Below are 27,798 nucleotides of genomic sequence, written 5' to 3'. Positions count from 1 at the left end.
TTGGGTATTGCGTGAGTTATACTCGGGTATTACTCTAGTATTGCGCAGGTTTTACCCGAGTATGTCTCGAGGATTGCGTGGGTTTTACCCGAATATGACCGTATAAAAAATGCATGTACAAGGTGTGTTCAAATGTAAACAGGACTTTTAAAAAAAAACGGAACAAATGGTTTTTTCGGCAAAATCAATTTATTTTATTCAAAATAGTCTCCTTCTGCTTCAATACAGCTTTTTGCACGATCCAAAAGCATGTCGAACGAATGTTTTAGCTCGTTGGCCAGTATGCCAGTACAAGCCTTTTGAATGGCCTTTACGTCTGCATAACGCTTTCCTTCCATGGCTAAATGCATTTTTCCGAAAAGGTAAAAGTCGCACGGTGCCATATCAGGTGAATACGCGAGTGGTTAATGGTTAAAATGCGATTTTTGGTCAAATAATCGGTCAAAAGCGTCGATCGATGAGAGCAATTTTTGGTCATCAGTCAAATTGTGCGCAACAAACCGTGCACGCACTTTTCGTAAGCCCAAATGTTCGGTCAAAATGCGATAAATCGAGGTTTTGGAGATGTTCAATTCCATGTCCATCAATTTCAATGATGATTTCGGCTGATTTTTGATGAATTCACGCACAGTTTCGATGGAATTTTCGGTGATCACGAATTTTGATTGGCCCATATGTTGATCGTCATTTATGTCCTCACGACCACTTTGAAAACGTTGAAACCAGTCGTGCACTCTGCTACGAGATAGGCAATCATCGCCATAAACTTGTTTCATCAATTTCGGTAAAAGTTTTTCCAATTTTAAAACAAAATTTAATGTTGGCTCTTTGTTCGAAGCTCATTTTCGCACCGATAACACAAACATACTGACACTTAAAACGCAATAACTTCACTTCCAATCGATGAAATGTCATGAAATTCTCACTGGACAATCGATAAAGATAGCAAACTCTAACGCACCAGTCGACATATAGATAGTGCCCCCAGGGGCTCTAGATTCAAAAAGTCCTGTTTACTTTAGAACGCACCTTGTGTGTACATATATGAGGAAAAATGAACAAACTTGTCCTTTCTCGGGCTCAGGAGAATCTGTATACCAAGTTTGGTTATTCTAGCTCTTATACTTTCGGAGATCCTTGCGTTCATACAGACAGACAGACGGACATGGCTATATCGACTCGGCTTGTCATTCTGATCAAGAATATATATACTTTGTGGGGTGTACCAAGCCTCCTTCTGTGTGTTCCATGTGCACTCGCACAAAACTAATATACCCTTGTACCCTTTGGGTACAGGGTATAACAAGTAGAGAAGCTAAAGTCGGGTATCCCGACTTTTAAATACTCTATACATATGTGTAGAATAGTTATGCGTGTATGTGTGTGTCTGTGTATGTTTGAGTTCGATTCTCGTTCTCATTTACGCAGTTTCTATATAATACATTTAAATCAACATTTTGTCTCTGCGGGAATATGTTTTTACACCCTATATATAATTCCTGTAACGCACTCACCTGTCAGCAACAGCTGACCAATGACGATTACATTTGACTGACTAATTGTGTTTAATTCGTGTTTATACTCTGTACATGAAATGTACAAGAGTATATTAGGTTTGCGGGAGCTGAAAAATGTAACAGGCAGAAGGAGGCGTGGCAGACCCCACAAAGTATATATATTATTGATCAGCGTGACAAGACGAGTCGATCTAGCCCTGTCTGTCTGTCTGTCCGTCTGTCCGTCCGTATGAACACCTGGATCTCAGAGACTATTTGCACAAAGATGCGTTATGTGTGTATTCTATACGAGTTTGTTTTTTTTTTTTGATTTTCCCCCCCACTTCCCCCCTATGGGGGTTTTCCCGATTTTCCATTCGTATAATCGCCTATATCTCGGAGACTATAAGACCTAGGCACACCAAATTTTAGTCCAAGATGCCTTGTGTGAATACGCAGAAAATGTATATTTTGGAATTCCCCTCCCTCCCCCCTCTCCCCCGCAAATGCGATTTTCTCTAACTCCCGTAATTCTTGGAATTTCGAACTAAAAACCGATTTACCAAGAAGTTATAGCCATAAATATATTTGCTGCTGCAGCGCTGCTCAAGCGCTGCCCGCGGCTGTTGTTGATGTTGCTGTTTGGTTGACTGCGAAAATGCTTACACAGACACGAATAGATGCGCATAGGCATACATACACTCACACAGACGCAATTGCTATGTAAATGTGCAATTATACACCCTTTACGTGAGTTCGAATACCGAGAGAGGTAAAATCGATCCAATTTTTTTTTTCTTTTTTTATTTATTTTTTTTTATTTTCTATAATTATTGTAAACATATGTACAGAGTATTTCAAAGTCGGGACACCCGACTTTAGCTTTTTTACTTGTTTTGTTGATAAATTCCGTATTCAATTTTAGTAGTTACATCCAGTTAGAGCTTATGTGTCCGTGTGCCAAGTTGCATCAATTATGAAGAAAATTACATATAAATAAAATCGCTGCTCATGTGCTGCCTGCAGCTCTGCCGGCAGCGCTCCTCGCAGCTGTTGTTGTTGTTGCTGCTTTGGTTCAACTTTGTGCTGCATACATACAAGCATATAAACTCCCTGATGGAGATGTATGCTGTTAAAACTGAACATAAACATGTCTTCTAAGTATCTATTAAATAAATTTTCTTTATTAATTTAATTAATTAATTCAATTTTTTTTAATAATTTAATTTTAAACAAATTTAATTTTTTTAAATTTTTTTTGTGGAGAGTACAGGCTATTTTACTGTCGGGCTTGCTCGACTGTAGCGTTCTCTCTTGTTTTTATGACACAATTTTTAATTAAAACAAGAAAAGAATGCTAAAGTCGAGCAAGCTCAACTCTTAAATACCCGGTACACTTATGTGTGTATGCAAGTGTTGAATATTTTTATAGCCTGTACCCAAAGGGTGAAAGGCTATACTATACTAGTTTTGTGCGCATGTATGTAATACACAGAAGGAGGCGTGGCAGACCCCACAAAGTATATATATTTTTGATGAGGATGACAAGACGAGTCGATATACCCATGTCCGTCTGTCTGTATGAGCGCAAGGATCTCAGTAAGTACAAGAGCTAGGATAACCAAAATTGGTATCAAGGTTCCTATAAGCCCTAGGCAGATCGAGTTTGTTTATTTTTTCTGATACACCCCCCCCCCCACTCCCCCGCAATTCGTGTTTTTTTTACATAACTCCCGTAATTCTCGGAATTTTGAAATCATTTTTTTTGAAATTTTGGTAGGTACATCCAGTTAGTACTAATGTGTCCGTGTGCCAAATTTCATCATGATAGGTCAATTCTGAAGAAAGTTATAGCCATAAGTAAAATCGCTGCTCATGCGCTGCCTGCCTCTGTCGGCAGCGCTGCCCGCAGCTGTTGTTGTTGTTGCTGTTTTGGTTCAACTTTGTGTTGCATACATACACGCATATAAACACGCATATGTAGGTGATATAAATGTATGCTGTTAAAACTGAACATAAACATGTATTCTTATTTAATTTAATTCATTCATTCATTCATTTTTTTTAATAATTAATTTAAAAAAAAAAAATTTTTTTTTTTAATTTTTCTTTTTTGTGGAGAGTACAGGGTATTTTACTGTCGGGCTTGCCCGACTGTAGCGTTCTCTCTTGTTTTTTATTTAACTAAATTAATTAAAGTAATTTATTAAATTTTTTTAATAATTTTTTTTTTTTTTTGGCGGGGATGGGTTACAGGGTATTTAAGAGTTGAGCTCGCTCGACTTTAGCATTTCTTTCTTCATTAAGATGAGCTGTACACCAAATAAGTATCTATAATTATTTATCTTTTCAGAAAGCCAAGGTGTGGAATGGACTCAAAGTATTTTATATCTGGAAAAAGTACTATCACAGTACCCTCCAAACGAAAAATAAAGTTGAATGATTTGACGGACCAAAAATGTCTTTATTTGCAAACAAAACAACTATCGGGATGTTCTATTGAAGAGGAACGAAAAAAATTGCCAGTTTTTAATTGTCGTGACAGAATTTTGAAGGAATTAGAAACGAACGACACATTATTAATAATGGGTGAGACAGGCTCGGGAAAGACAACACAGATCCCACAATTTCTACTTTATTCAGCCCATGCGCGTAACGGTGTTATTGCAGTCACGCAACCTAGGCGAGTTGCCGCTATTACAATTGCTAAGCGGGTTGCACAAGAGTTGTCAACCACTGTTGGTGACATCGTCGGTTACACCGTACGATTCGAAGATATGACATCACATAAAACTCGAATCAGATTTTTGACAGATGGCGTTTTATTACGTGAAGCTATATGTGATCGACTTCTACGGAAATATTCTATAATTATGTTAGACGAAGCTCATGAGCGCACTGTGAATACTGATGTTCTTCTTGGAATAGTTAAAGAAGCTCAACACAAAAGATGTATTCAAAAACTACCTGGATTAAAACTTATAATTACCTCAGCAACAATGGATATAGATCATTTTGGAAAATACTTAAATGTGCGTGGAATGTATTTAGAAGGTCGAACTCATTCAGTTCGTGTGCTGAACACAAAAGAGCATCAAGCAGACTATATGCATGCAGTACTAGTTACCGTTTTTGAAGTTCATCGTACTACTCCAATCAAGTATGTATTCTTATTGAATAAAACGCTGCATATGTTATAAGTTTCCATTATGCAGATGTATCACCAGATTTTAGCAATTGCTTTGTTTACACAGCCCATGAAGCTTTTGAGCTTCCATAGCTTGAATGTTTCGATTAGAGCTAATTAGGAACGTTGACACGAGTATTAGTTTGTCTGACCGCCTCTACGAGCCCAGGCAAACTGAGGTGTTCATATTTAATGTGTTTTCCTGCATTGCATCCATCTTCCCCCTTTAGTTGGTTTTATAATCTGTATGAAACATGCAAATGTACTTGTAGGGTGATAGATGCTGCACCTATTCGACAGCCTTATATAGTGCGCGAAATAATTAGCTGGGACAAAGGACATTATATTGTCCAAACAACAAAGGAATGCTTAAGTCAAGCGGTCTCAACTCTTAAATACCACATACCCCCCCCCCCCCCCCCCCCCAAAAAAAAAAAAAAAAAATTAATGAAAAAAATGTAATTAATTAATTTAATCCATATACAAGGTGTGTTCCAAAGTAAACAGGACTTTTTGAATCTAGCGCCCCCCGGTAGCGCTATCTATATGTTGACTGGTGCGTTAGAATCTGCTATCTTTATCGATTGTCCATGACATTTCATCGATTGGAAGTAAAGTTATTGCATTAAATTTTGTTTTAAAATTGGTAAAACTTTTACCGAAACGTTTCAATTGATGGAACAAGTTTATGGCGATAATTGCCTATCCCGTAGCAGAGTGCACGAGTGGTTTCAACGTTTTCAAAGTGGGCTCGTCCGGTGCCTTCCATTCAGAACTCTGGCGTTTCGTTCCGGGATCATATTGGAAACACCAGGATGGAAGTTTTTGACCTCTTTAATGATTTCCTTCAAATGTTGGATTCTGAGCAATATTTCGTCAGTCAATTTGTGCGGAACAAACCGTGCACACACCTTTCGTAAGCCCAAATGTTCGGTCAAAATGCGATAAATCGATGTTTTGGAAATGTTCAATTCCATTTCCATCAATTTCATTTCGGCTGATTTTTGATGAATTCACGCACAGTTTCGATGGAATTTTCGGTGATCACGAATTTTGATTGGCCCAATTAAATTAAAATTAAAAAAACAAGAAAGGAATGCTAAGGTGAACGAGAATAAAAAAAAACAAGAGAGAATGCTACAGTCGAGCAAGCCCGACAGTGTAATACCCTGTACCCAGGTAAACTTCCGTCACTGAGTTATATGCGCCCATAGCAGCAGCAAAAAGAGGAAGAAGAAGAGCGAACTTGTCGCTGCAGTTTGGGGGGTTGTACTGGCGACAATTTGTTTTGCTAATAACTTTTCTTAGAATTGACCGAATTGAATAGAATTTTAAACAACAGTAGACAATTATATATAAATTATGTGTATAAAGTTTGGTTAAGGGGGGGGAAGGGGGGGGGGGGTTTTGAATTAAAAAAAAATAAACTCGTCCTTTCTCGGACCTAGGAGAATCTGGATGCCAACTTTGGTTATTCTAGCTTTTATAGTTTCTGAGATCCTTCCGTTCATCCAGACGGACAGACGGGCGGACATGTCTAGATCGATTTCTCTTGTCATGCTGATTCAGAATATATATACTTTATGGGGTCGGAGATGCTTCCTTCTGCATGTTACATACTTTGCACAAACCTAATATACCCTTTTTACCCTACGGGTACAGGGTATACAAATGCAGAACATGTGTATTTGAGATATTCACGGCTTCTTCCACAACAACTCTCCATAACTGCTGTAAAAAAATCATCCAGGCGTTCATCGAGACGGACAGACTTCATGCAGTGGAATATGCTTCCTTCTGCCCGTAACATACTTTGCACAAACCTAATATATCCTTTTTGCACTACGGGTACAGGGTATTAAAACGGTGTTTCAATCTTCTATCAAACAGTCAGCGCTTTGGGGTTCTCGTTGCATTATATATTGCTACCAACAATTAGCACCAATTGATACGAGACCAGCCTTTTTCTAAAATATTGTTCAGTATCGAAGGCGAACAAATCTTTCTAACGAATAAATCCATATATAATATTGAATGTATGATAGTTTGTCGGAATCCTTAGAATTCTTTTACATGTGGACGACCACCACATAATAAGTCAACACATTCTGATTACGCTAAAAATGTCAAGTTTTACAATACAAATGTCTGATAAGTTCTACCATTTTTATTTTAAACCTTATCAAAAATCTATTTCAGTCATGACATTTTAATATTCTTAACTGGAAAAGAAGAAATTGAGGTATTGGCACAACAAATACGTCAACTGGCAAAGGTAAGTGCACGAGTTCATTTTTAAAATTAATACCATCAGTACCCATGGCCCATTGCAAATTTCAAAGTTTTTATACCCTATACCCAAAGTGTATATTAGTGTGTAACAAACAGTATACATAGTCTGTGCAAGAGAAAAGGTGAATTTTGAATTTATTATACTCTGTACATGAAATGTACAGAAGTATATTAGGTTTGCGGGAGCTGAAAAATGTAACAGGCAGAAGGAGGCGTGGCAGACCCCAGAAAGTATATATATTCTTGATCAGCATGACGAGACGAGTCGATCTAACGCTGTCTGTCTGTCTGTCCGTCCGTCCGTATGAACACCTGGATCTCAGAGACTATAAGAGATAGAGACACCAAATTTTGCACAAAAATGCCTTATGTGTGTACGCTGTGCAAATTTGTTTTGTGTTTTTGATTTTCGCCCCCATTTCCCCCCTATGGGGGTTTTCCCGATTTTCCATTCGTATAATCGCCTATATCTCGGAGACTATAAGACCTAGGAACACCAATTTAGTCCCACATCCCTTATGTCCCACATCCCTTATGTGAATACGCAGAAAATGAATATTTTGGAATTTCCCTCCCTCCCCCCTCTCCCATGCGCATCGCAATTTTCTCAAACTCCCGTAATTCTTGGAATTTCGAACTAAAATTTTGGAAATACCCCCAGTTGGTTATTATGTGTCCGTATGCCAAATTTCACTATGATAGACATACATGTATGCCTATGCGCATCTATTCGTGTCTGTGTAAGCATTTTCGCAGTCAACCAAACAGCAACATCAACAACAGCCGCGGGCAGCGCTTGAGCAGCGCTGCAGCAGCAAATATATTTATGGCTTTAAATTCTCGTTAAATCGGAGACGCAATTGCTATGTAAATGTGCAATTATAAACCCTTTACGTGAGTTCGAATACCGAGAAAGGTGAAATCGATCAAAATTTTTTTTTATTTTCTTAATTTTTTTATTTTCTATAATTATTGTAAACATATGTGAGTATTTCAAAGTCGGGACACCCGACTTTAGCTTTTTTGCTTGTTTTTTAAAAGAATTTATTTATCAATATACATTTGTCCCCTTCAAAGTAATCCCCCTCAGATATAATGAACTTATCCTTCCTTCCTTATCGTGATGCAAAATACAACACTTGTATATTCTTGATCAGGGTGACAAGTCAAGTTTCTTAAAGCCATGTCCGTCTGTGTGAGCGCAAAAATCTCAGAAGGTACAAGAGCTAGAATCACCAAACTAGGTATCCAAATTAGATTAAGCCCTAGGCAGGTCCAGTTTGTTTTTTATTCTGATACACCCCCACTCCCTTGCTATTTGTTATTTTCCATAACTCTTGTTATTCTTAGAATTTTGGGCTTAAATTTGCTAATACCATCTCGTTATGGATTATGTGTTTTTGTATGTCAAGTTTCATCATGATAGGCCAATTATGAAGAAAGTTATAGCCATAAATATTATCTCCGCCAAAGCTCTGCCCACAGCTGTTGTTGCTGCTTTGTCTGATGTTATGCACCCTTGACGTGAGTTCGAAAGCAAAAGAAGGTAGAAGGGAAATTTCCATCATGTTTTAATAAGTAGCGCCAGCAGATGCAAAAGACGAGTGCCAAAAACAAAATACGTGCGTTTGTCGCCAGCCAATGCTCGAATTTTCCAAAAGCCTCTCTTAGTGCGCACCCACACTATTATGGATACTATGAAAGGATACTTGAGTTAAAATTTCAGCTTCCTAGCTTTTACCGTTTGGGCTGTACGTTGATCACCAATCAGTCAGGACAAACTGTTTGATATATATGTGTATATATGTTTGGATAAGTGCAAGAAAGGGGAATAATTATAGTAGTATATCCTAATTTTAAATTCACATTTGTGACTTTTTGTGCCTTATTGAGTCAATACGATCACGCACGATCTCGGAATATGGAAGACGGCACGAGGTCAATGCCGTGCAGGGATGAGCCACGATCAAAAAGCGCTGATAATCAGTGTTGCCAACTTTTTAGAAGGAAAAAAAAGCTGATTTTGACGTGAAGGAGAGTGAAATAAAGCTAAAAATGTTTGCAAAAAATCCTAATAAAAAGCTAAGAAGAAGATATGCTTAGAAAAATGTATTTTCATCTTGATGAACATTTTAAATGATATTTACCTATTTCAACATGTGTTCTTCAAAAGCGGTCAATCTGCGCTATTGCTTTTTGCTGAGCAAGAAAAAGGCTGCTTCTTTCTTCGGTAGCTTTACAAAACTAATTTTGTTTGTCCCATAGAAAGTCTGTGTTTCTTTGTAAGTGCGCCAAACATCACGGCATTTATCATTGCATTCTTTCGGCATTCCCACCTTTACAAATTAAGCGCATTTTGAGAAAAAGATGGCTTAAACTAGTGATGTCATGTATAACCACAACAGTTGATCATCAATACATTGTTCTATTTTCAAAAGCGAGCGCTATTACTGTCACAAGCGAGCGGAAAACAGAATTAGTACATAAGTCAATTTTTTTTATTAACCACAAATAAACATATATTTGTTGGCCAAATTACAAAATGCGGAAAAAAAGCTAAATGCATTTTTAAAAAGGCATAATTTCCGCTTCCCGTAATTTGGATTATTTTCCTGCAATCTCATTTCAAAAACAAGAGAGCCCGACAGTGTAATACCCTGTACCTAGGTAAACTTCCGTCACTGAGTTATATGTGCCCATAGTAGCAGCAAAAAGAGGAAGAAGAAGAGCGAACTTGTTGCAGTAGTTTGGGGGGGGTTGCACTGGAGAGAATTTGTTTCGCTAATAACTTTTCTTAGAATTGAAATTTTAAACAACAGTAGATAATTATATATTAATTATGTGTTCAAAATTTGGTTTAGGTAGCATTTGAAATGTGGACGCTATTGACTGTAGCGGGGGAAAATTAAAAAAAAAATACAATAAACTCGTCCTTTCTCGGACCTAGGAGAATCTGGATGCCAACTTTGGTTAGTCTAGCTTTTATAGTTTCTGAGATCCTTGCGTTCATCCAGACGGACGGACATGTCTAGATCGATTTCTCTCGTCATGCTGATTCAGAATATATACACTTGGAGATGCTTCCTCCTGCATGTTACATACTTTGCACAAACCTAGTATACTCTTTTTACCCTACGGTTACAGGGTATAACAACCGTTTGACGGGGAAAAAGGCAAATTGGCAACACTGCTGACAATGCCCAGCGTCTATGTAAATGTTTGAATGCCTATGCGCGTCTATTCGTGTCTGTGTAAACATGTTTGCATCAACAACAGCTGCGGGCAGCGCGTGGGCAGCAAATATATTAATGGCTATAACTTCATGCTAAATCGGTCTATCATGATGAAACTTGGCATACGGACACATAATCACTTTGCAAAATTTAAGTTCGAAATTCCAAGAATTACGGGAGTTACGATTTGCGTGGGAGAGGGGGGATGGAGGGAAATTCCAAAATACACATTTTCTGCGTATTCACATAAGGTGTTATAGTCTCCGAGATATAGGCGATATACGAATGGAAAATAGGGAAAACTCCCATAGGGGGAAGTGGGGGGAAAATTAAAAAAAAATAAAACAAACTCGTATAGCGTAAACACATAAGGCATCTTTGTGCAAAGTTTGGTGTCTCTATCTCTTATAGTGTCTGAGATCCAGACGGACAGACAGACAGACAGGGCTAGATCGACTCGTCTCGTCATACTGATCAAGAATATATATACTTGGTGGGGTCTGACACGCCTCTCTCGTGTCTCTGCGTGCTTATATGCGTGTACGTATGAAGTACAAAGTTGAACCAAAGCAGCAACAACAACAGCTGCGGACATACCTGCAGGCAGTGCATGAGCAGCGATTATTTATGGCTATAACTTTCTTCAGAATTGACCAATAATGATGAAATTTAACGTACGGATTCATTATCACTAACTGGATGTATATGTCAAATTTGAGTTAAAAATTCCATTCCAGAATTCCGGGAGCTATGAAAAAGACGAATTGCGGAGGGGTGGGGTGTGCATCAAAAAAAAAAAAAAAACTCGATCTGCCTAGGGATTAGGGGAACCTGAATGCCAAGTTTGGTACTTGCTGAGATGGCTGCGCTCATACAGACAGACGTACGGTCGGACGGACGGACATGGCTATATCGACTTGTCTTGTCATCCTGATCAATAGTTTATGTACTTTGTGGGGTCTGCCACACCTCCTTCTTTGTGTTACATACATTCGCATAAAACTAGTATATAATTACATTTAAAAATGTTTAATAGTTTTAAATTAACATTTCTTTCCCTGTCAGTGCAAGACGTATGTTCATATATATATACCAGAGAACTGCAACGAGTACTACATTTTCGGTCATACTCGAGTATTTACCCATACTCGGTATGATTATTTCATTGGGGAATCGTGACAAGCAATGACTGATTGTGAAAGAACACTCAGTTCGAATCAAAAATGCAAACACTCAGAAGCAAGGTTCGTAAAATGCGAGCAAAACTCATTCGGACACGAGAAATTTTACCGCGGGTCACAGTGATTAGCTGCCGACTGACTCAGAGGGTCGTCTGAGCCGTCTGGCAGAGACCATGAGGTCGTGCGTGTCGGCCGTCGACAGCAGCTGAGAATCGTACGAGCTGCGCTGCAGAAGCCGAGCGCTCGCTCGTGGCCACGAATGAGCGCTAGGCTTTTCCTGCCGGCTTGTACGATACTTTGCTGCTGTCGACAACGACCCACGATACCCACGGGCTCTGCCGGCTGCGACCCACTAAAACCCGCGGCAGAAACAGAAACATTTTACGAACCCTGCTTAGAAGTGAGCGGTTGTGATCGAAACTTGTTGCATGAATACAAGCAATGACCGGTTGTGAGCGAGCGCTCACCAACCAGTCAGTTCGAATTGAAACTGCAAAGACTCAGAAAGAGCGGTGGTGACCGAAACTTTTTGCCTGTGTGCAAGCAATGATCGAACGTTGCATTAATTATAATTCCCGAGTAATTCCCGAGTCATGGCAACCGAGCAATGATATCGGCGAGTGCACGTGCACATGCATTTTCTATTGTTTTTTTTTGGCTATTGGTTCAATAGCAACTAGAGCTGGGTCGACTACTCACGATACTATCGATATATCGTGGGAGCGTTATACTATCGATGTTTCGGTTCCGATAGTAAACGATAGTGGCCCGCATTTTCTACATTTTCACATCACTGTTTTTGGCGCATTTGGAATACGCGTTTAAATTAATTGGTGTTGGCGGCTTCTAATTTTGTAAATATGGACAAATTTTTGCAAAATGCAAGTTTCAAGGGTAGGTGCAATTATTTATTTAACGCTATGTGCAAATATTCATTATAGTTTTGTTCGCAAGCAGATCCCAGCATGAACAATGAGGGAGATTCTGAATCAATTAAGAAGCCCCGAATTGGCAAATCTAAGGTTTGGGGTCATTTCGAAAGGTCGAAAGATGGTAAGACGGCCAGATGTATCCACTGTTAGAATGTTTATAAAACAAGTGGAAATACGTCAAATTTATTCGACCACATTAAGAGAGTGAACCCAGGCCTTTCATTGGACGAATTACCAGAAGGCCCCAGGACGATTGTTCCATTTCTGACGAACAATTACGATTCGTCTTCTGAAAGAAAGTATTGGAAGTATTTTTATTTGAAAACAAATTAATTTTTTTACATTAGTAATAATGCGACTAATGACTGTGAAATGAACCGTTCCTTAGTTTAAATAATAAACAGAATTTCAAATGCTTAAAAAAACGATACTATCGAATTTTTTGTTGAAAAACATCGAGAATATCGAATGTCTCAACTATCGATAGATTCCCAGCTCTAATAGCAACTTCATATACAAGTATCTATATATGTAAAACAGTTTGTCCTGACTGACTGATTGGTGATCAAGGCACAGCCTAAACGGTAAAAGCTAGGAAACTGAAATTTGGACTCAAGTATCCTTTTATAGCGTAGGCTGGCTATAAGATTTTGGAAATTTCGAGCTCCAAAGGGGGAAAACAGGCTTCTATAATTTTCTTCTGATTAACTTCATACTTGGTTTGTATACTCTCAGAAGTATTCCAAGAGAAACTGAATACTGCATACTACTAAAACGTAGTGGGGTGGACAACTGATAAAACACAGTTATCAGATGGAGTAGTAGACGAGAAGTTGGTGGTTGGTTTTTGCTTGGTTGTTTATTCACTTGATAATTCACAATAAAATGAAACTTCTTAGACTACAACGGGTACAAAATTTGGATGAATTTCGTTGTCGCGGCTTACAGGGCTGCAGGGATCAATAAGGACGCGGACGGCATGACGAGAGTTTCCCCGTGAGGAGAGCGTCGGAACCTTTGAAATACTCTGTACATATGTGTAGTATAATTATGCGTATCTATGCGTGTATGTGTGTGTTTGTGTGTGTATGTGTGCCTGTGCAAAGCAGTAACATCAACAACAGCCGCGGGCAGCGCTTGAGCAGCGCTGCAGCAGCAAATATATTTATGGCTATAACTTCTTGTTAAATCGGCCTATCATGAAACTTGGCATACGGACACATAATAACCAACTGGGGGTATTTGCAAAATTTTAGTTCGAAATTCCAATAATTACGGGAGTTAGAGAAAATTGCGATTTGCATGGGAGAGGGGGGAGGGAGGGAAATTCCAAAATATATATTTTCTGCGTATTCACATAAGGCATCGGCATTTGGTGTTCCTAGGTCTTATAGTCTCCGAGATATAGGCGATTATACGAATGGAAAATCGGGAAAACCCCCATAAGGGGGAAGTGAGGGAAAATCAAAAAATAAAACAAACTCGAATAGCGTACACACATAAGGCATCTTTGTGCAAAATTTTGTGTCTCTAGTTATTATAGTGTCTGAGATCCAGGTGTTCATACGGACGGACAGACAGACGGACAGGGCTAGATCGACTTGTCTTGTCACGCTGATCAAGAATTTAGACCAGGGCAATCCATAGGCGTTGACTTATCCTTGGCTGAATCTGGCTTCACATCTTGTATGATGACTGTAGTTTTTGTAAAAGCTGCCGTGTTTGTTAGCATCACCGGGATTCCCTTTGTCTCTCCACCATTAAAAGGAATCTTGTGCTCAAACTACGTGGAGAAGGACTACTAGGCAGGTCAATATACAACCGTCCAATAAAATTGATGGAAACATATCCGCACCGATGAGAATATCTATTGGCGAGCTTTGGAAGAAGAAATGGTCAGCCAACTGTAAATTTGGCAGGTCCCTCAAAACATCGTGTGTGAAAGGCTGAAATCTCAATTTGCAGCCTTGGTTTCGAAGGAAAAACAAGCATAAGATTACACAGCTTCTCAACATCGCCAGAAATGACTTGGTTGAGCCCGGATACTTGGGCCTGTAACGTCTGGAACGAGAGCCTGATTGATCCTGAATCGAACAGTGCACGTGCTGTATGGATTGTGCTTGAGTAAAAGATATTAACTACAGCGGTGCCCAAAAGCACACCTTGAATGTTTGATGCGAGGTAATTCTGTACATTCGCTTGTGCAGTCGTGGACTGTATGTTCCCATTTGGAGTAGAAGCAGTTACGGCGTGTGTGGATGTGCCTGTAGCTGGGATCGGTGGAGAAGAGTATGCTTCTCTTGGACTGAGAGTAGTGGACTGTATACCGAAACTTGTTGAAGAAGCTACAGCTTGCGTGGATGTGCTTGTAGCTGGGATCGATGGAGGACAAAGACAAAGTTTTTGCTGTTTGACGCAAGCAATCTGGTCGATAATGGACATTGCCACAAATCGAGAGCACATTCGGATGGCATGATTCTCCTTTGAACATATCTTGCATGCCTGTGGCTTGGTTTTGTTGGATGAGGGTGGTTTCACGCTGACCTGTGTCTCAAACGAATTTCAACGATTTTTTTTTAGGCACCCCGCCCCTTCTCTGAGGCTTGGAATGGCTTTGGTCCTGAAAACTGGAACTCGTCGTCCATTGCCTCAAGGGTGCGGGAGCGTTCAACCAGAAACGTGCTGAGATCCACCAATTTTGGAACTTCTGTTTTGCTTTTTAAGGATTGCTCCCAGACAGCTCAGGCGATCTTGGGAAGCTTGCGGTCGCAGAAGAAGCACAAAATAGGGTCACAGTTTTGTGTGTTGAGCTTGGAATGTTGGCTTTCCGCTTTCCGTTTGTTGGGCGCCGATACAAACGGAAAGCTTACGACTGCTTTCGGATATTATCTCTATATATATAAAACAGTTTGTCCTGACTGACTGACTGATTGGCAATCAACGCACAGCCCAAACGGTAAGAGCTAGGAAGCTGAAATTTGGACACAAGATCCCTCTTATAGTGAAATTGAGCACTAAGAAAGGGGTTTCGGAAAAATCGAGCTCCAAAGGGGGGAAAACGAGCTCCAACGTTTGTATGAAAAATCTACAATTTTCATCCAATTAACTTCAAACTTAGTTTGTATACTCTCAAAAAGAATACAACAAAAACTGTATACTTAATTTTTCACCATTTTTTCTGGGGAATGAAAAAGGGGGGGTTTTCCGTGGAAATATTGAACCACAATCAACACCCCACAGCCCAAACGGTAAAAGTAAGGAAACTGAAATTTAGGCCCAAGTATCCTGTCATAATGTAGGTGCTCATTAAGAAGGGTTTTTGGAAAATTCGAGGGGGAAATCGAGGTCCAAAGTTTGTTTCAAAAATCCGCATTTTTCAACCGATCGACTTAGTTTCTAAAATCAATTAAAGAATACAAACAAAACTGCATACTTATATTTTCGAAATTTGTGTTGGAGCTTGAATTATTGGGGTTTTAATATTTATTCACTATTTCAAATGAAAAGTTTGTGTTATAAATTTAGTCCGATCGATTTAAAATTTGGGTAATGTAGTCTACGTAACTAAATCTACAACTTTGCATTCAAGGATTTTCAAAATATGCATTTTACAAAAGCAGGCAGAACAAACAATACAAAATATCAAACAGTTGGGGACAACTAAGTATACATACATACACACACACATATACAAGCAGCTGTTCGTGTAGTTGCATGCAAATGATTGAATTAGCCAACGCAAAATGTAAGACACTAATGTGTTAATGTACACACATATATATGTATACATCTATGTACATGTACACATCTATGTATGTATGTATGTTCATTCGTCTTGCACTGACAGAGCCTGAAATGTTAATTAATTAAAAATTATTTAACTTTTTTAAAAGTAATTTTTTCTTTGTTTAGTACATTTGGCATTAGGGTTTTCATTAGTAACTTTATGCAGCAACAACAAATTACAAAGAACGCAAATATCAAATAGTTGGGGACATCATATACACACTCACACACAGAACAAGTAACAGTTCGTGTCTATGTGTGCGGTTCTCTACGTACGGTTGAAAAAATAAACAGTACATATAAAGCATTTATGTACATTCGTATGTATGTATGTATACATTGGACAATCGAGCACTGTTGTTTGATTGTAATAAATAATGTTTTAAGTCAAATTGTTAAAACGAAAAACAACAACAACTGCAAGTCATTGGCTCGCGCTTCTTCTTTCGTTTTGATCATTTACGCCTGTTAATTTCAAAGGCAAAATGTCAAAAGTTTACAGTTACCGTCGCTAGGCAACGACTGCTTAAGCGATAGTAAAGCAGAAACCAAATAACGGAGCTACGCATATTCTTCTTCGCATTGCGGGAAGATGTATGTATGTATATGATTTGTTCTTATTGATCTCAATAAATAATTAGATTTTATAATTTAAATATTCTGTTTATTGCATTCAAACTTCGATATTTTGATGGTATCGGTGGTTTCAACTATCGAAAGTTTTACTCTAGCAAATTGAGATGAGAATTGCCAGTGCTTTTTGATCGTGGCTCATCGCTGCACGGCATTGACACGCCTGCCGGGTTTCATATTCCGAGTTTGTGCGTGACCGTATTGACTCAATATGGCACATAGTCTATCTTAAAACGTTGCGTTATCTCTATATATAAAACAGTTTGTCCTGACTAATTGGTGATCAACGCACAGCCCAAACGGTAAAAGATGAAATTTGGACTCAAGTATCCTTTCATAGTATCCATCATAGTGTAGGAGCACACTAAGAAAGGCTTTTGGAAAATTCTAACTCCAAAGGGGGGAAAACGAGCTTTAAAAAATATTAGTTATAGTGGTCATGTTCGTTTAACGAAATAGTTTGGCAAGAACAAAAATGTAACGGACTACTGAACAATTTTTTGTCAAGAACAGAAAATGTTCATTTAAATACCTTAAATGCCTTCCTACTGGTAACTTATAAGGTGAAATCATATGGGTAGGTTATGCACACACAAAATAAATACAATTGGAAACATTATATTGAGCCGGGTTAAGACGGGCAATACCTGCTAGTTTTAGAATAGAAAAGAAATGTGTCTCCCATATTTCCAAAAAATATAAATAATTTGCGCAGGCCAGAAACGAAGAAATGATCTCGATAAACGCCGAGGTTGGGAGTGGATACAAAAATAAACGCCTTTACAAGGTTTGGATAACTTGCACACGAACAAATAATTTAGTGGGAAAATATCAATCAAAATTTGTGATCACCGAAACTTCCATTGAAACTGTGCGTGAATTCATCAAAAATCAGCCGAAATCATCATTGAAATTGATGGAAATAGAATTGAACATCTCCAAAACATCGATTTATCGCATTTTGACCGATTTTTTTTTTTTTTTTTTTAGTGTAACCTATTATTTATTTATTATTATTAACTTAATTATCCTAGCGTCACAAGTAACAGATTACTTTTAAGTTATTACGCTAGTCATTACAATACATATTCATTTTCAATTTAATTCAGCTTAATTTAAGTTACAAAGTTTGATTTAATTTAATTTAATTTAATTGACGTTGAACGTGCGTGTTACAGACATGTGATATATATTATAATTTACGTTATTTAGATGTGCTGTTGTAAGTGTGCTTGAGTTTTTAGTTTGAAGTGCGTTTCCCTGGTAATTGTCTTAAAGTGATGCGGTAAATCGTTCGTAGTTATTTCGAGTTAGAGAAAATTGCGATTTGCATGGGAGAGGAGGGAGGGAGGGAAATTCCAAAATATTCATTTTCTGCGTATTCACATAAGGGATGTGGGACTAAAATTTGGTGTTCCTAGGTCTTATAGTCTCCGAGATATAGGCGATTATACGAATGGAAAATCGGGAAAACCATAGGGAGGAAGTGGGGGGAAAATCAAAAAAATAAAACAAACTCGTATAGCGTACACACATAAGGCATCTTTGTGCAAAATTTGGTGTCTCTAGCTCTTATAGTCTCTGAGATCTAGGTGATCATACGGACGGACAGACGGACAGCCGGACAGACAGACAGGGCTAAATCGACTCGTCTTGTCATGCTGATCAAGAATATATATACTTTGTGGGGTCTGCCACGCCTCCTTCTGCCTGTTACATTTTTCAGCTCCCGCAAACCTAATATACTTTTGTACATTTCATGTGCAGAGTATAATTATTTGTTCTTCTTGACGTGGAGAAACTGATTCTTTCGTACAAATAATTTAGTTCTTTACGTGTTATAGTTCGGTGTAAGAGAATTAGAGTTCTAAGTTTTATCCAGTCGTTAAGGGTCATGTTGTAAATTTTGTTAGCGAAAGCCGTTATTGGTTGTTGCCTCTTAATGTCAAAAATATATCGGGTTATACTATTAAAGGCTACTTTGATTTTATTCTGGCTTACAGCATCACAGCTCCTGAAGATTTCAATACCATAGAATAATGAGGGTGTCAAGTAAGTCTTAGCAATTAGGAGCTTCAGTTTAACTGGAAGGAAATGCTGCGTCAAGGACAGATGCCTTAGCGAGCTCTAAAGCTTCCCAACTGTTTTATTTACATGGTCATGCCAAGATAATGTTTGATTCATGGTTATCCCTAAGTTGGTTACCCTCTCTACATATTCAATAGGCTCGTTGTTTAGCCACACTTTCTCTAATTTGAGTGTGTGTACTTTCTTTTTGTATATAACTAAATATTTCGACTTTTTTGGGTTAACTTCCAATCCATTTAAACTCGCCCATTTGTGTATTTTCCCAAGATCGTCATTACAGGCACATATTCATCAAGGTTACCATACTGTTATCCATCTCCGTGCGAATGTCCTCAGTGATTTTTACTAAAGAGGTGGTGCAGCTCCTATTTTTCCTAAGGCCGGATTGCTTGTCGTTCAGGAGTCGATTTCCTATCATATAGTTGGTCATTTGGTTCGTCATCAAATGTTCTAGTGCTTTAGATAGAAAAGGTAGGATGCAGATGGCCTAAAATCATCGCCTCCTTTTGGAATAGGGATTATTTTTCCGAATTTCCACTTATTTGGGAAGCAAGATGTTGTTAGCACCTTATTACAAATGTGATGTGGGATTACAAAATATATTTTAGAACATTGGGGAGCAGCAGCTTAACAAATTTGGGATCTAACTCGTCTAAGCCAATAGCGTTGGACTTCACTTTCAGTATTGAGTATAAAACATCACATTGACGTACACACATAAAGCTAAAACTAGTATCACAGTTTACTAACGATGTAGCGTTTAGGTACTCATTTTCATGGGTTTCAGGTACTGCTAACTGTATAAATTTATCATTTAATTTATTTAAATCTACGTCTGGAGATATAGAAGGTCTATTTTTTCCAACCGCTATCTTTTTGATTTCAGCCCAAACTTATTTGGATGTGGTGGCTGAGGTGAATTTGTCAGAGTAGTGGGCACGCTTAGCATTAGTAATCTTCAGCCCAACTATACGTCTTAATTTTTATACCCTGTACCCGTAGGGTAAAAAGGGTATATTAGGTTTGTGCAAAGTATGTAACATACAGAAGGAAGCATCTCCGACCCCATAAAGTATATATATTCTTGATCAGCATGACGAGAGAAATCGATCTAGACATGTCCGTCCGTCTGTCCGTCCGGATGAACGCGAGGATCTCAGAAACTATAAAAGCTAGAATAACCAAAGTTGGCATCCAGATTTTCCTAGGTCCGAGTAAGGACGAGTTTATTTTATTTTTTTTAATTTTCAATTCTAAATAAAGTTATTAGCAAAACAAATTCTCGCCAGTACAACCCCCCCAAACTGCAGCAACAAGTTCGCTCTTCTTCTTCCTCTTTTTGCTGCTGCTATGGGCGCATATAACTCAGTGACGGAAGTTTACCTGGGTACAGGGTATTACACTGTCGGGCTTGCTCGACTGTAGCGTTCTCTCTTGTTTAAATTGCAATAGGTGAGTCGTCGTTTTGCATTTTTTCCACCTTTTATATGCATCATCTCTGCTTTTTATTGCACTACCGATATCTTTGTTAAACCACTCATGTTGCCGGCTTGATTATCTTGTGTCGCAGCGGCACAAAAGTATTGTATAATTGCTGAATGTTTTCATTAAACAGTTCAAGTTGTCATCAATAGTGGGTTTTGTATATATGTCATCAAAGTTCAAGTCAGCGAAATGGTCATACAGTAGCCTATGGTCAATATTCCTGAAGTCCCTATAAGTTATTGAGTGGTCACTATGTTCAAAAATATATCATACGTCAAGAACATCATGTCATGTTTGGAAAAAGCAGGTACTGAGATCTGGTCAAATGGGAGCGTTTTTTTTGTGTCATTAACAAAAAATACGTCAAGAAGTATATCACAGGTAAGTGTGTGGGTACAATAGTGTTAACGAGCTCCATGCCTAGGGAGACCATATCATCCTTTAATTGTCGTTCCAATAGCATATTGCTATTGAAATCCCCAGCCAGGACAATATTGGAGTGTTTCATAGCCACAGAAGAAAAGATGTGTAGGACCTCACTGTATTCAGTATGCCTGTTCGGCCTGCATACACATCCGACAAGGATGTTATTCATATTTATGCTTGCTGAGATGTGCAAAAACAGATACTCAATACTACTACTGTTTACAACTAACATAACATTTCTGATTATTTTTCACATATATGGCTACACCCCCCACATGCCCCTCACGATCGGAACGATATACACTGTACCCATCACAACATACATATTGATCATTAAGACAGGACACAAGCCACGTTTCAGACACACAGATTAAATCTACATTGGAGTTAACAAACAAAAATCTGAACCTGTCCATTTTTTTCGCTAAGCTTTGTGCATTAAGGTGACATATACAAGTATGTAGACCTTTCTATTGTTTACTAAGAACCCTAATAATAGTTTTGCTGTTCGCTGTGGAATAGTGTCTTAAGTTATTTTGCATTTAAAACCAGAAGACAACCATCGCATACGCACTTTACAAAAAGCCAGAAGACTAAAAAAACTGCACACTATACTACGCACATTAACAATTAAACTTAGATAAGCAATATAACTTAGCATAGACTTAAACCTAGGACAGATTTTATTAGTGGGAGCTAGCACTGGGTTGTAAAGGAGAGTTACATGTTGAGAAGGAAGAGGAGGGGGAAAGGGAAACCCATTGCATCTTCTTGAGCGAGCTTTAAAAGCTCATCACAGCTTTGAATGAGCTGCGCACTCTCACTCTCCTTACGCTTCACATATACCTGTCCTCTACGTGCGAAAACAGCAGCGAGACGTTTTTGCTTCTTGAGCTTTATCGCTTCTTTAAAGATCTTATAATTCTCCCTTGAAAGCTGCTCATTTACATATATGGGAGCTAGGGAGTCAAAGCCCAGCATTAGTAGGGTTAGTGGTGCTTTCTCTGTTCGTCGGTAAGCTGCAACTGCTCTCAGCAACGTGTTTTTTTCATAAAAATGATCAAAACGAATAATTATGTCGGGATCGACCGTTGATACTTGCGTTCTCCTCGTGCGGAAAATTTCCCGTATCCTCGGCGGTGGTGCAACGTTGATGGCGAAGCAGAGGGCGTTATACAGTGCTCGTGGATTTTCACCCTCAGCGTAAGGGACTCCATGCACTCGCAGGTCACATGCGATGAGAGCTGAGAGGCAAGTTTCGCCTCCAGCCCACCAACTCGCTCCCGCAATGCCGACAGCTCCAAAACCTCGCGCTCCAAAGAGTTTACCCTCTCGTGCAGCTGCTTCATCTCACCAGCCAATATATCCAGACGCTCCAGCAGCACGGTAAGAATGCGCTGCTCAGCGTCTCCCATTTTTGTTGTGATGAGGTTGGAGGATTAAAGATGTCAAAACTGACAATAACTTCCTTTACAATATTGTGACTGGTGACGAAACGTGGTGTTTCCAATATGATCCCGAAACGAAACGACAGAGTGCTGAATGGAAGGCACCGGACGAGCCGAAACCCAAAAAATCGCGCATGGAGAAGTCTAAAGTGAAGACAATGCTGATTTGTTTTTATGATTCCAAGGGTATTGGAAAGTTGGCGCTTGTTGCACGATAATGCGCCGTCTCATCGATTGACGTCTGTGTCCGATTATTTGACCAAAATGGTTAAAATGTGATAACCATTGGAAAATTCGAGCTCCAAAGGGGGGAAAACAAGCTCCAACGTTTGTATGAAAAATCTACAATTTTTAGCCGATTAACTTCAAACTTAGTTTGTATACTCTCACAAAGAATACAAAAAAAACTTTACTTGGATTTTCAATATTTTTCCTGCGGCCTGAATAATAATGATTTTCCGGTGGAAAATTCGGTAAACGAAAAGCTATCTGCAATCAACGTACAGCCCAAACAGTAAAAGATGAAATTTGGACTCAAGTATCCTTTCATAGTATCCATCATAGTGTAGGAGCACACTAAGAAAGGCTTTTGGAAAATTCTAGCTCCAAAGGGGGGAAAACGAGCTTTAAAAAATATTAGTTATAGTGGTCATGTTCGTTTAACGAAATAGTTTGGCAAGAACAAAAATGTAACGGACTACTGAACAATTTTTTGTCACGAACAGAAAATGTTCATTTAAATACCTTAAATGCCTTCCTACTGGTAACTTATAAGGTGAAAACATATGGGTAGGTTATGCACACACAAAATAAATACAATTGGAAACATTATATTGAGCCGGGTTAAGACGGGCAATACCTGCTAGTAAATAAATAAAAAACGAATTACAAGGATTGATGCATTTTTAAAGATTTCGTAGGAATAATAGATGAAAAGTGATAAACATGTATCCACATGTGCTCGCCACTGTATATGCATATGTACATACATACATATGTATGTATTTTATGTAGATTATTTTTTTTATTATATTTATATTTATTTTATTATTTATTTATTTATTAACCTTATCCTAGCGTTACAAGTATCTGTTACTTTTAAATTATTTATGTATATAGAAGAGTTTGTACAATATTGCTGCAGGATACCGGATGGCAATCCTTGGGAGCATGTAGTTCCACGTGGTAGTCGGCGTGATAACGATCAGCGGTTCCCGTATTAACCCAAAGTACCAGGCCGTTCGTTGATAATTTGCATAATTCTTACAAATCATGGCTTATATAGCCATGCTTAAAACAAGTGAAAAAGCTAGGTCGGGTGTAACGACTTTGAAATACTCTGTACATATATTTAGAATAATTGTAGAAATTTAAAAAAAGTAAGAGAATTAAAAAAAATTTTTTTTGTTGATTTTATCTTTCTTGGTATTCGAACTCACATAAAGGGTGTATACTTGCACATTTACATAGCAATTGCGTCTATGTCAGTGTATGTATGTTTATGCGCGTCTATTCGTGTCTCTGTACGCATGTTTGCAGTCAACTAAAGCACCAGCATCTACAACAGCTGCTGGCAGCGCTTGGGCAGCGCATGGTGCGTGAATATGGCTTGTCAATCGTATTTCTTGTGTTTAGTATACGCCTTCATGTGTCCTGGATGGTCAATTCGTGTAACTTGCAGGTGCACTGAACTGTCGGCTCTGTTTATGCCGCGTCACAACATTTTCCCCCCTAAATTTCGGATTCTTTCGCAATTTGCGTAATCTCTGTTGCAGTAAAGTTGGTCACTACGACCGGCCATTGAAGCGAAGACTAGATCAAATTTCGCAAATGCTAAGTGCTTGTGTGACTTTGGCGATTGTAAATTATTTCGAGAGCAGTTGTATATTTGTGGCGACCGGTAGTGCCGTTTAGAGATTAATGTTAATGGTCAAGTGCGTTGCTGACCTTGACTATTATTGGCAGACGTCGGAGCCGCAACATGATGCAGATTGAGATGATTAGGTTTACGTAGATGCCAATGGTGGCGACGACTGCGGCGAAGTGGAACTGACTTTATGTCTTTTTTTATTTATTTTTATAGCCTGTACCCAAAGGGTGAAAGGCTATACTAGTTTTGTGCGCATGTATGTAACACACAGAAGGAGGCGTGGCAGACCCCACAAAGTATATGAGAAGACGAGTCGATATAGCCATGTCCGTCTGTCTGTCTGTCTGTCCGTCTGTCTGTATGAGCGCAAGGATCTCAGTAAGTACAAGAGCTAGGATAACCAAAATTGGTATCAAGGTTCCTATAAGCCCTAGGCAGATCGAGTTTGTTTATTTTTTCTGATACACCCGCCCACTCCCTCGCAATTCGTATTTTTTTATAACTTCCGTAATTCTCGGAATTTTAAAATCAATTTTGGTAATTACATCCAGTTAGTACTAATGTGTCCGTGTGCCAAATTTCATGATAGGTCAATTGTGAAGAAAGTTATAGCCATAAGTAAAATCGCTGGTCATGCGCTGCCTGCAGCTCTGTCGGCATCGCTGCCCGCAGCTGTTGTTGTTGCTGCTTGGGTTCAACTTTGTGCTGCATACATACACGCATATAAACACGCATAGGTACGTGATGTAAATGTATGCTGTTTAAACTGAACATAAACATGTATTCTAATTTAATTTAATTAATTATTTTAATTAATTCATTCATTCATTTTTTTTAATAATTTAATTTTAAAGAATTTTTTTTTTTTTAATTTTTCCTTTTTGTGGAGAGTACAGGCTATTTTACTGTCGGGCTTGCTCGACTGTAGCGTTCTATCTTGTTTTTATTTTATTTTTTTAATTTTATTTAGAACATCTAATGTCGATTATATAATATAACTTAATATAACTATTTAAACTAAACTTAAAAGATAAGAAAGTCTAACAGAAAGCTGTACAATAACGTCTATTAATACCTCCGACACGTTGGGGGAATTTTATTTGCCAGTTGGCCAGCTATGCCCCGATTCACAGCCATATGTGGTCAGAGACATTATTGACCTAAAAAACTATAAAAAAGTAGATATAGGAGGAAAATTAATTCTATTTAAGAACTAATTAGAAAAAGTAAGAAGTAAAAAGAGAGAGAGGAAAAGAGAAAAAGATAGAAGGAAAGAGAGATAGAGAAACAGGGAAAGAGAAAGGTGGAAAGAGAGAGACGAAAAAAAAAGAGGGAAATCTCCAACCCGGTGGGGGACATTTTAAATACCAGTCCAGCAAGCTATGCCCCAACTCACAGCAGTAACTGGACATAGATTTCCCCGAAGATAATTATAAAGAATAATTTTGATAGAACAGAGAGAGAGAGAGTCCTGTCGGAAGTAAATGTGAAAGATCATTATAATGGCTGCACATGACCCGAAAACGAATGTGAAAAGCGTAATCAGTTGTGCATCTTGCCAATATGAACGGCAAATAATTCTTTGCTGGTCTACAAGGAACTGAAAAATTTACTTGTGAAGATAACCGATAACCAACTTGTGAAGAAAAACTACTCCAAGCACCGTCCTACGATTTACTTAGGAAGGAAGGTTTATAAGCATCAGTATACTAGAGTACGATGGCAAGCAAAGATTGGGATCCCAGCTCTTCAAGTAGTGTATTTGTCAGAATGGTAAGTTGTGCTTACTGCATCAACATGGTAACTTGGTCTGTACTTAGCGGTAGGAGGTAATGTGAACTGCTTAGTGAGCACGCAAGGTCAATGGGGGGGATAAATGTTGTCTTCATGTTTATAAGCTGCCAGTCAAACGCCTTGCTGTCAAATCCGTTCTGTTGTGCAATGTTCAGCGTGCTGTCTTGAATCAAGGCTTGCCCTCGGGCGCGTCTTTCATGCAATTTTTCTGCATCATATTCTAGATGATGGGCTTAGCCTTGGGTACAGTATACCTTGAGTCCCGTTCTTCAAATAGCCCGTTGGTAATGTTTCCATCGATCTCTTGTTCGGATCTGCTTTGCCTGCCTCCTTTTATAGGTGCTTTCGTGCTGGATGGAGTACACAAGCGACTTACATAAGTGGTCTTTTTGCGAAGTGTCCTTACATTCATTTCAATGCCTTGCTTGGCAATCTTCATATTTTGCCATAACGATTGCAGTTCATAGTAGCTAACGAATTTCCATTAGGACACTGCTGTGGCCATGGGTGCCCGTCCTTGACAATAAAGTCCAGGTACATTTGGAAGCTAAGTATCGTTGACGCTGGGATGCTCGGCTGACGCTAGTAGTATACCAACAGCTACCAACAGCATTACGATCCATCTTATGGGTGATCAACTGATTGGTGCGGTCCGTCTGACTCTCATGTTCTCATGCTTAGCAGGTTCATTATTGGTCGATTTCGGCATTGATTTGTCGGTTCTGATGACCGGTCAACGGCTCCTGGTAGAGCGATGTCCGGTTATGCTTCCTGTAGTACTGACCTGAATTTTCTGCTACTGTGACAGCCTGCCCTCATTGACCCTTGTCTTGGATGTTTCCCGATCATTTACTGGTCCCGACACAATCCATCCGAGTGCAGTACTTTGTAAGATGGGTTGGCCAATTACTAGTGGTAGGTGATAAAATTCGGTTCCAATCAACAAGTCAATTTCGGTTGACCGGTAGAACTTAGGATCAGCTAACTCTATTCCCATCGGAATCTGTACTTCATCAAGTCTGGTGATAGTCGTCGATGGTTGGTCGGGCACAATTGTGTTCAGAACCAGAGCATTTATTTGCATGTCATGCTTGCAATTTGCCGATGACACCTGCAGACTTACTTGTTTTGAAGCTGGTAGATTGCTGTATCCAATGCCCTGCAATGTAGTCTCTATTCGCTGTGGCCTGATCTTCAAGTGTGTCAATAGGCGACTGGATACAAAGTTGGCTTGGGATCCAGAATCCAGTAATCCTCGCACGATTTTGTGCTGACCATTGTGGGCTACTACTTTCACCTGTGCCGTGGCCAATAACACATATTGGATCTTAGTTCTGGAAATCGCTGGTTGGCTGAAGGCTGCTGCCGCCGTTATTCCGCTGTCCTTGTGTAGCAATGTATGATGCGGCTGCTGGCATCGGAAACATGGTGTGCTTGAACACTCCCGAGAGCTGCGCGTGGCGATGATGCATTTTGGGCATCGGTTAGTTTCTCGAATCCAGGCCCATCGTCGGTCCACGTGCTTTGCCTTGAACGTCACGCATTTGTATACTGTGTGCCCAGTCAGCATGCAGTAGCAGCAGCCTCTTTTAGACCTTAGCTCTCTGGTCAGTGCCGCTCCGATGGTGGTTTTGGCTGGTCGGTTGCTGGTTCTTGTTACCTCCAGCGCTCGGAAGCGACGGTTAAGAAAGTCCAGGAACGAACTAACAGCTTGCAATTCAGTTGAGTCCTTGGTTTCTTGCTCCACTAAGGCTAAATTTAATTTATCCAACTGTTTCCTTAGAATGTACAACAGCATGCTGTCCCATATGAGTTCGACTGGATCCAGGCCTACCTGCTTCAAAGCGCTAAGCGTTTTAGCGGTGGTGTCGTGGAGCAGCCGGATAGCATTGCTATCGTTTCTTGCTGAAGGCTGCTCCATTAACCTTTCCAATACGGCAGTGGTGA

General features: G+C 39.1%; 1 protein-coding gene across 3 annotated transcripts in view; it reads left to right on the top strand.

Moving 5' to 3' along the window:
- LOC115630499 (ATP-dependent RNA helicase DHX33) overlaps positions 1 to 27,798 on the top strand; it is a 51,445-nt gene that overhangs the window by 20,122 nt on the left and 3,525 nt on the right. For all 3 annotated transcript variants that reach the window (XM_030527091.1, XM_030527089.1, XM_030527090.1), the window contains 2 exons: positions 3,850 to 4,656; positions 6,883 to 6,958. In XM_030527091.1, coding sequence (XP_030382951.1) covers positions 3,866 to 4,656; positions 6,883 to 6,958 — 867 coding nt within the window. In that variant the 5' untranslated portion in view covers positions 3,850 to 3,865. The remainder of the gene's footprint in view (positions 1 to 3,849; positions 4,657 to 6,882; positions 6,959 to 27,798) is intronic.

Source organism: Scaptodrosophila lebanonensis, unplaced genomic scaffold (genome assembly GCF_003285725.1).
Source record: "Scaptodrosophila lebanonensis strain 11010-0011.00,11010-0021.00 unplaced genomic scaffold, SlebRS2 tig00001410-arrow-pilon, whole genome shotgun sequence".
NCBI classification, from domain to species: domain Eukaryota; kingdom Metazoa; phylum Arthropoda; class Insecta; order Diptera; family Drosophilidae; genus Scaptodrosophila; species Scaptodrosophila lebanonensis.
This window is presented reverse-complemented; position numbering and strand designations above follow the sequence as displayed.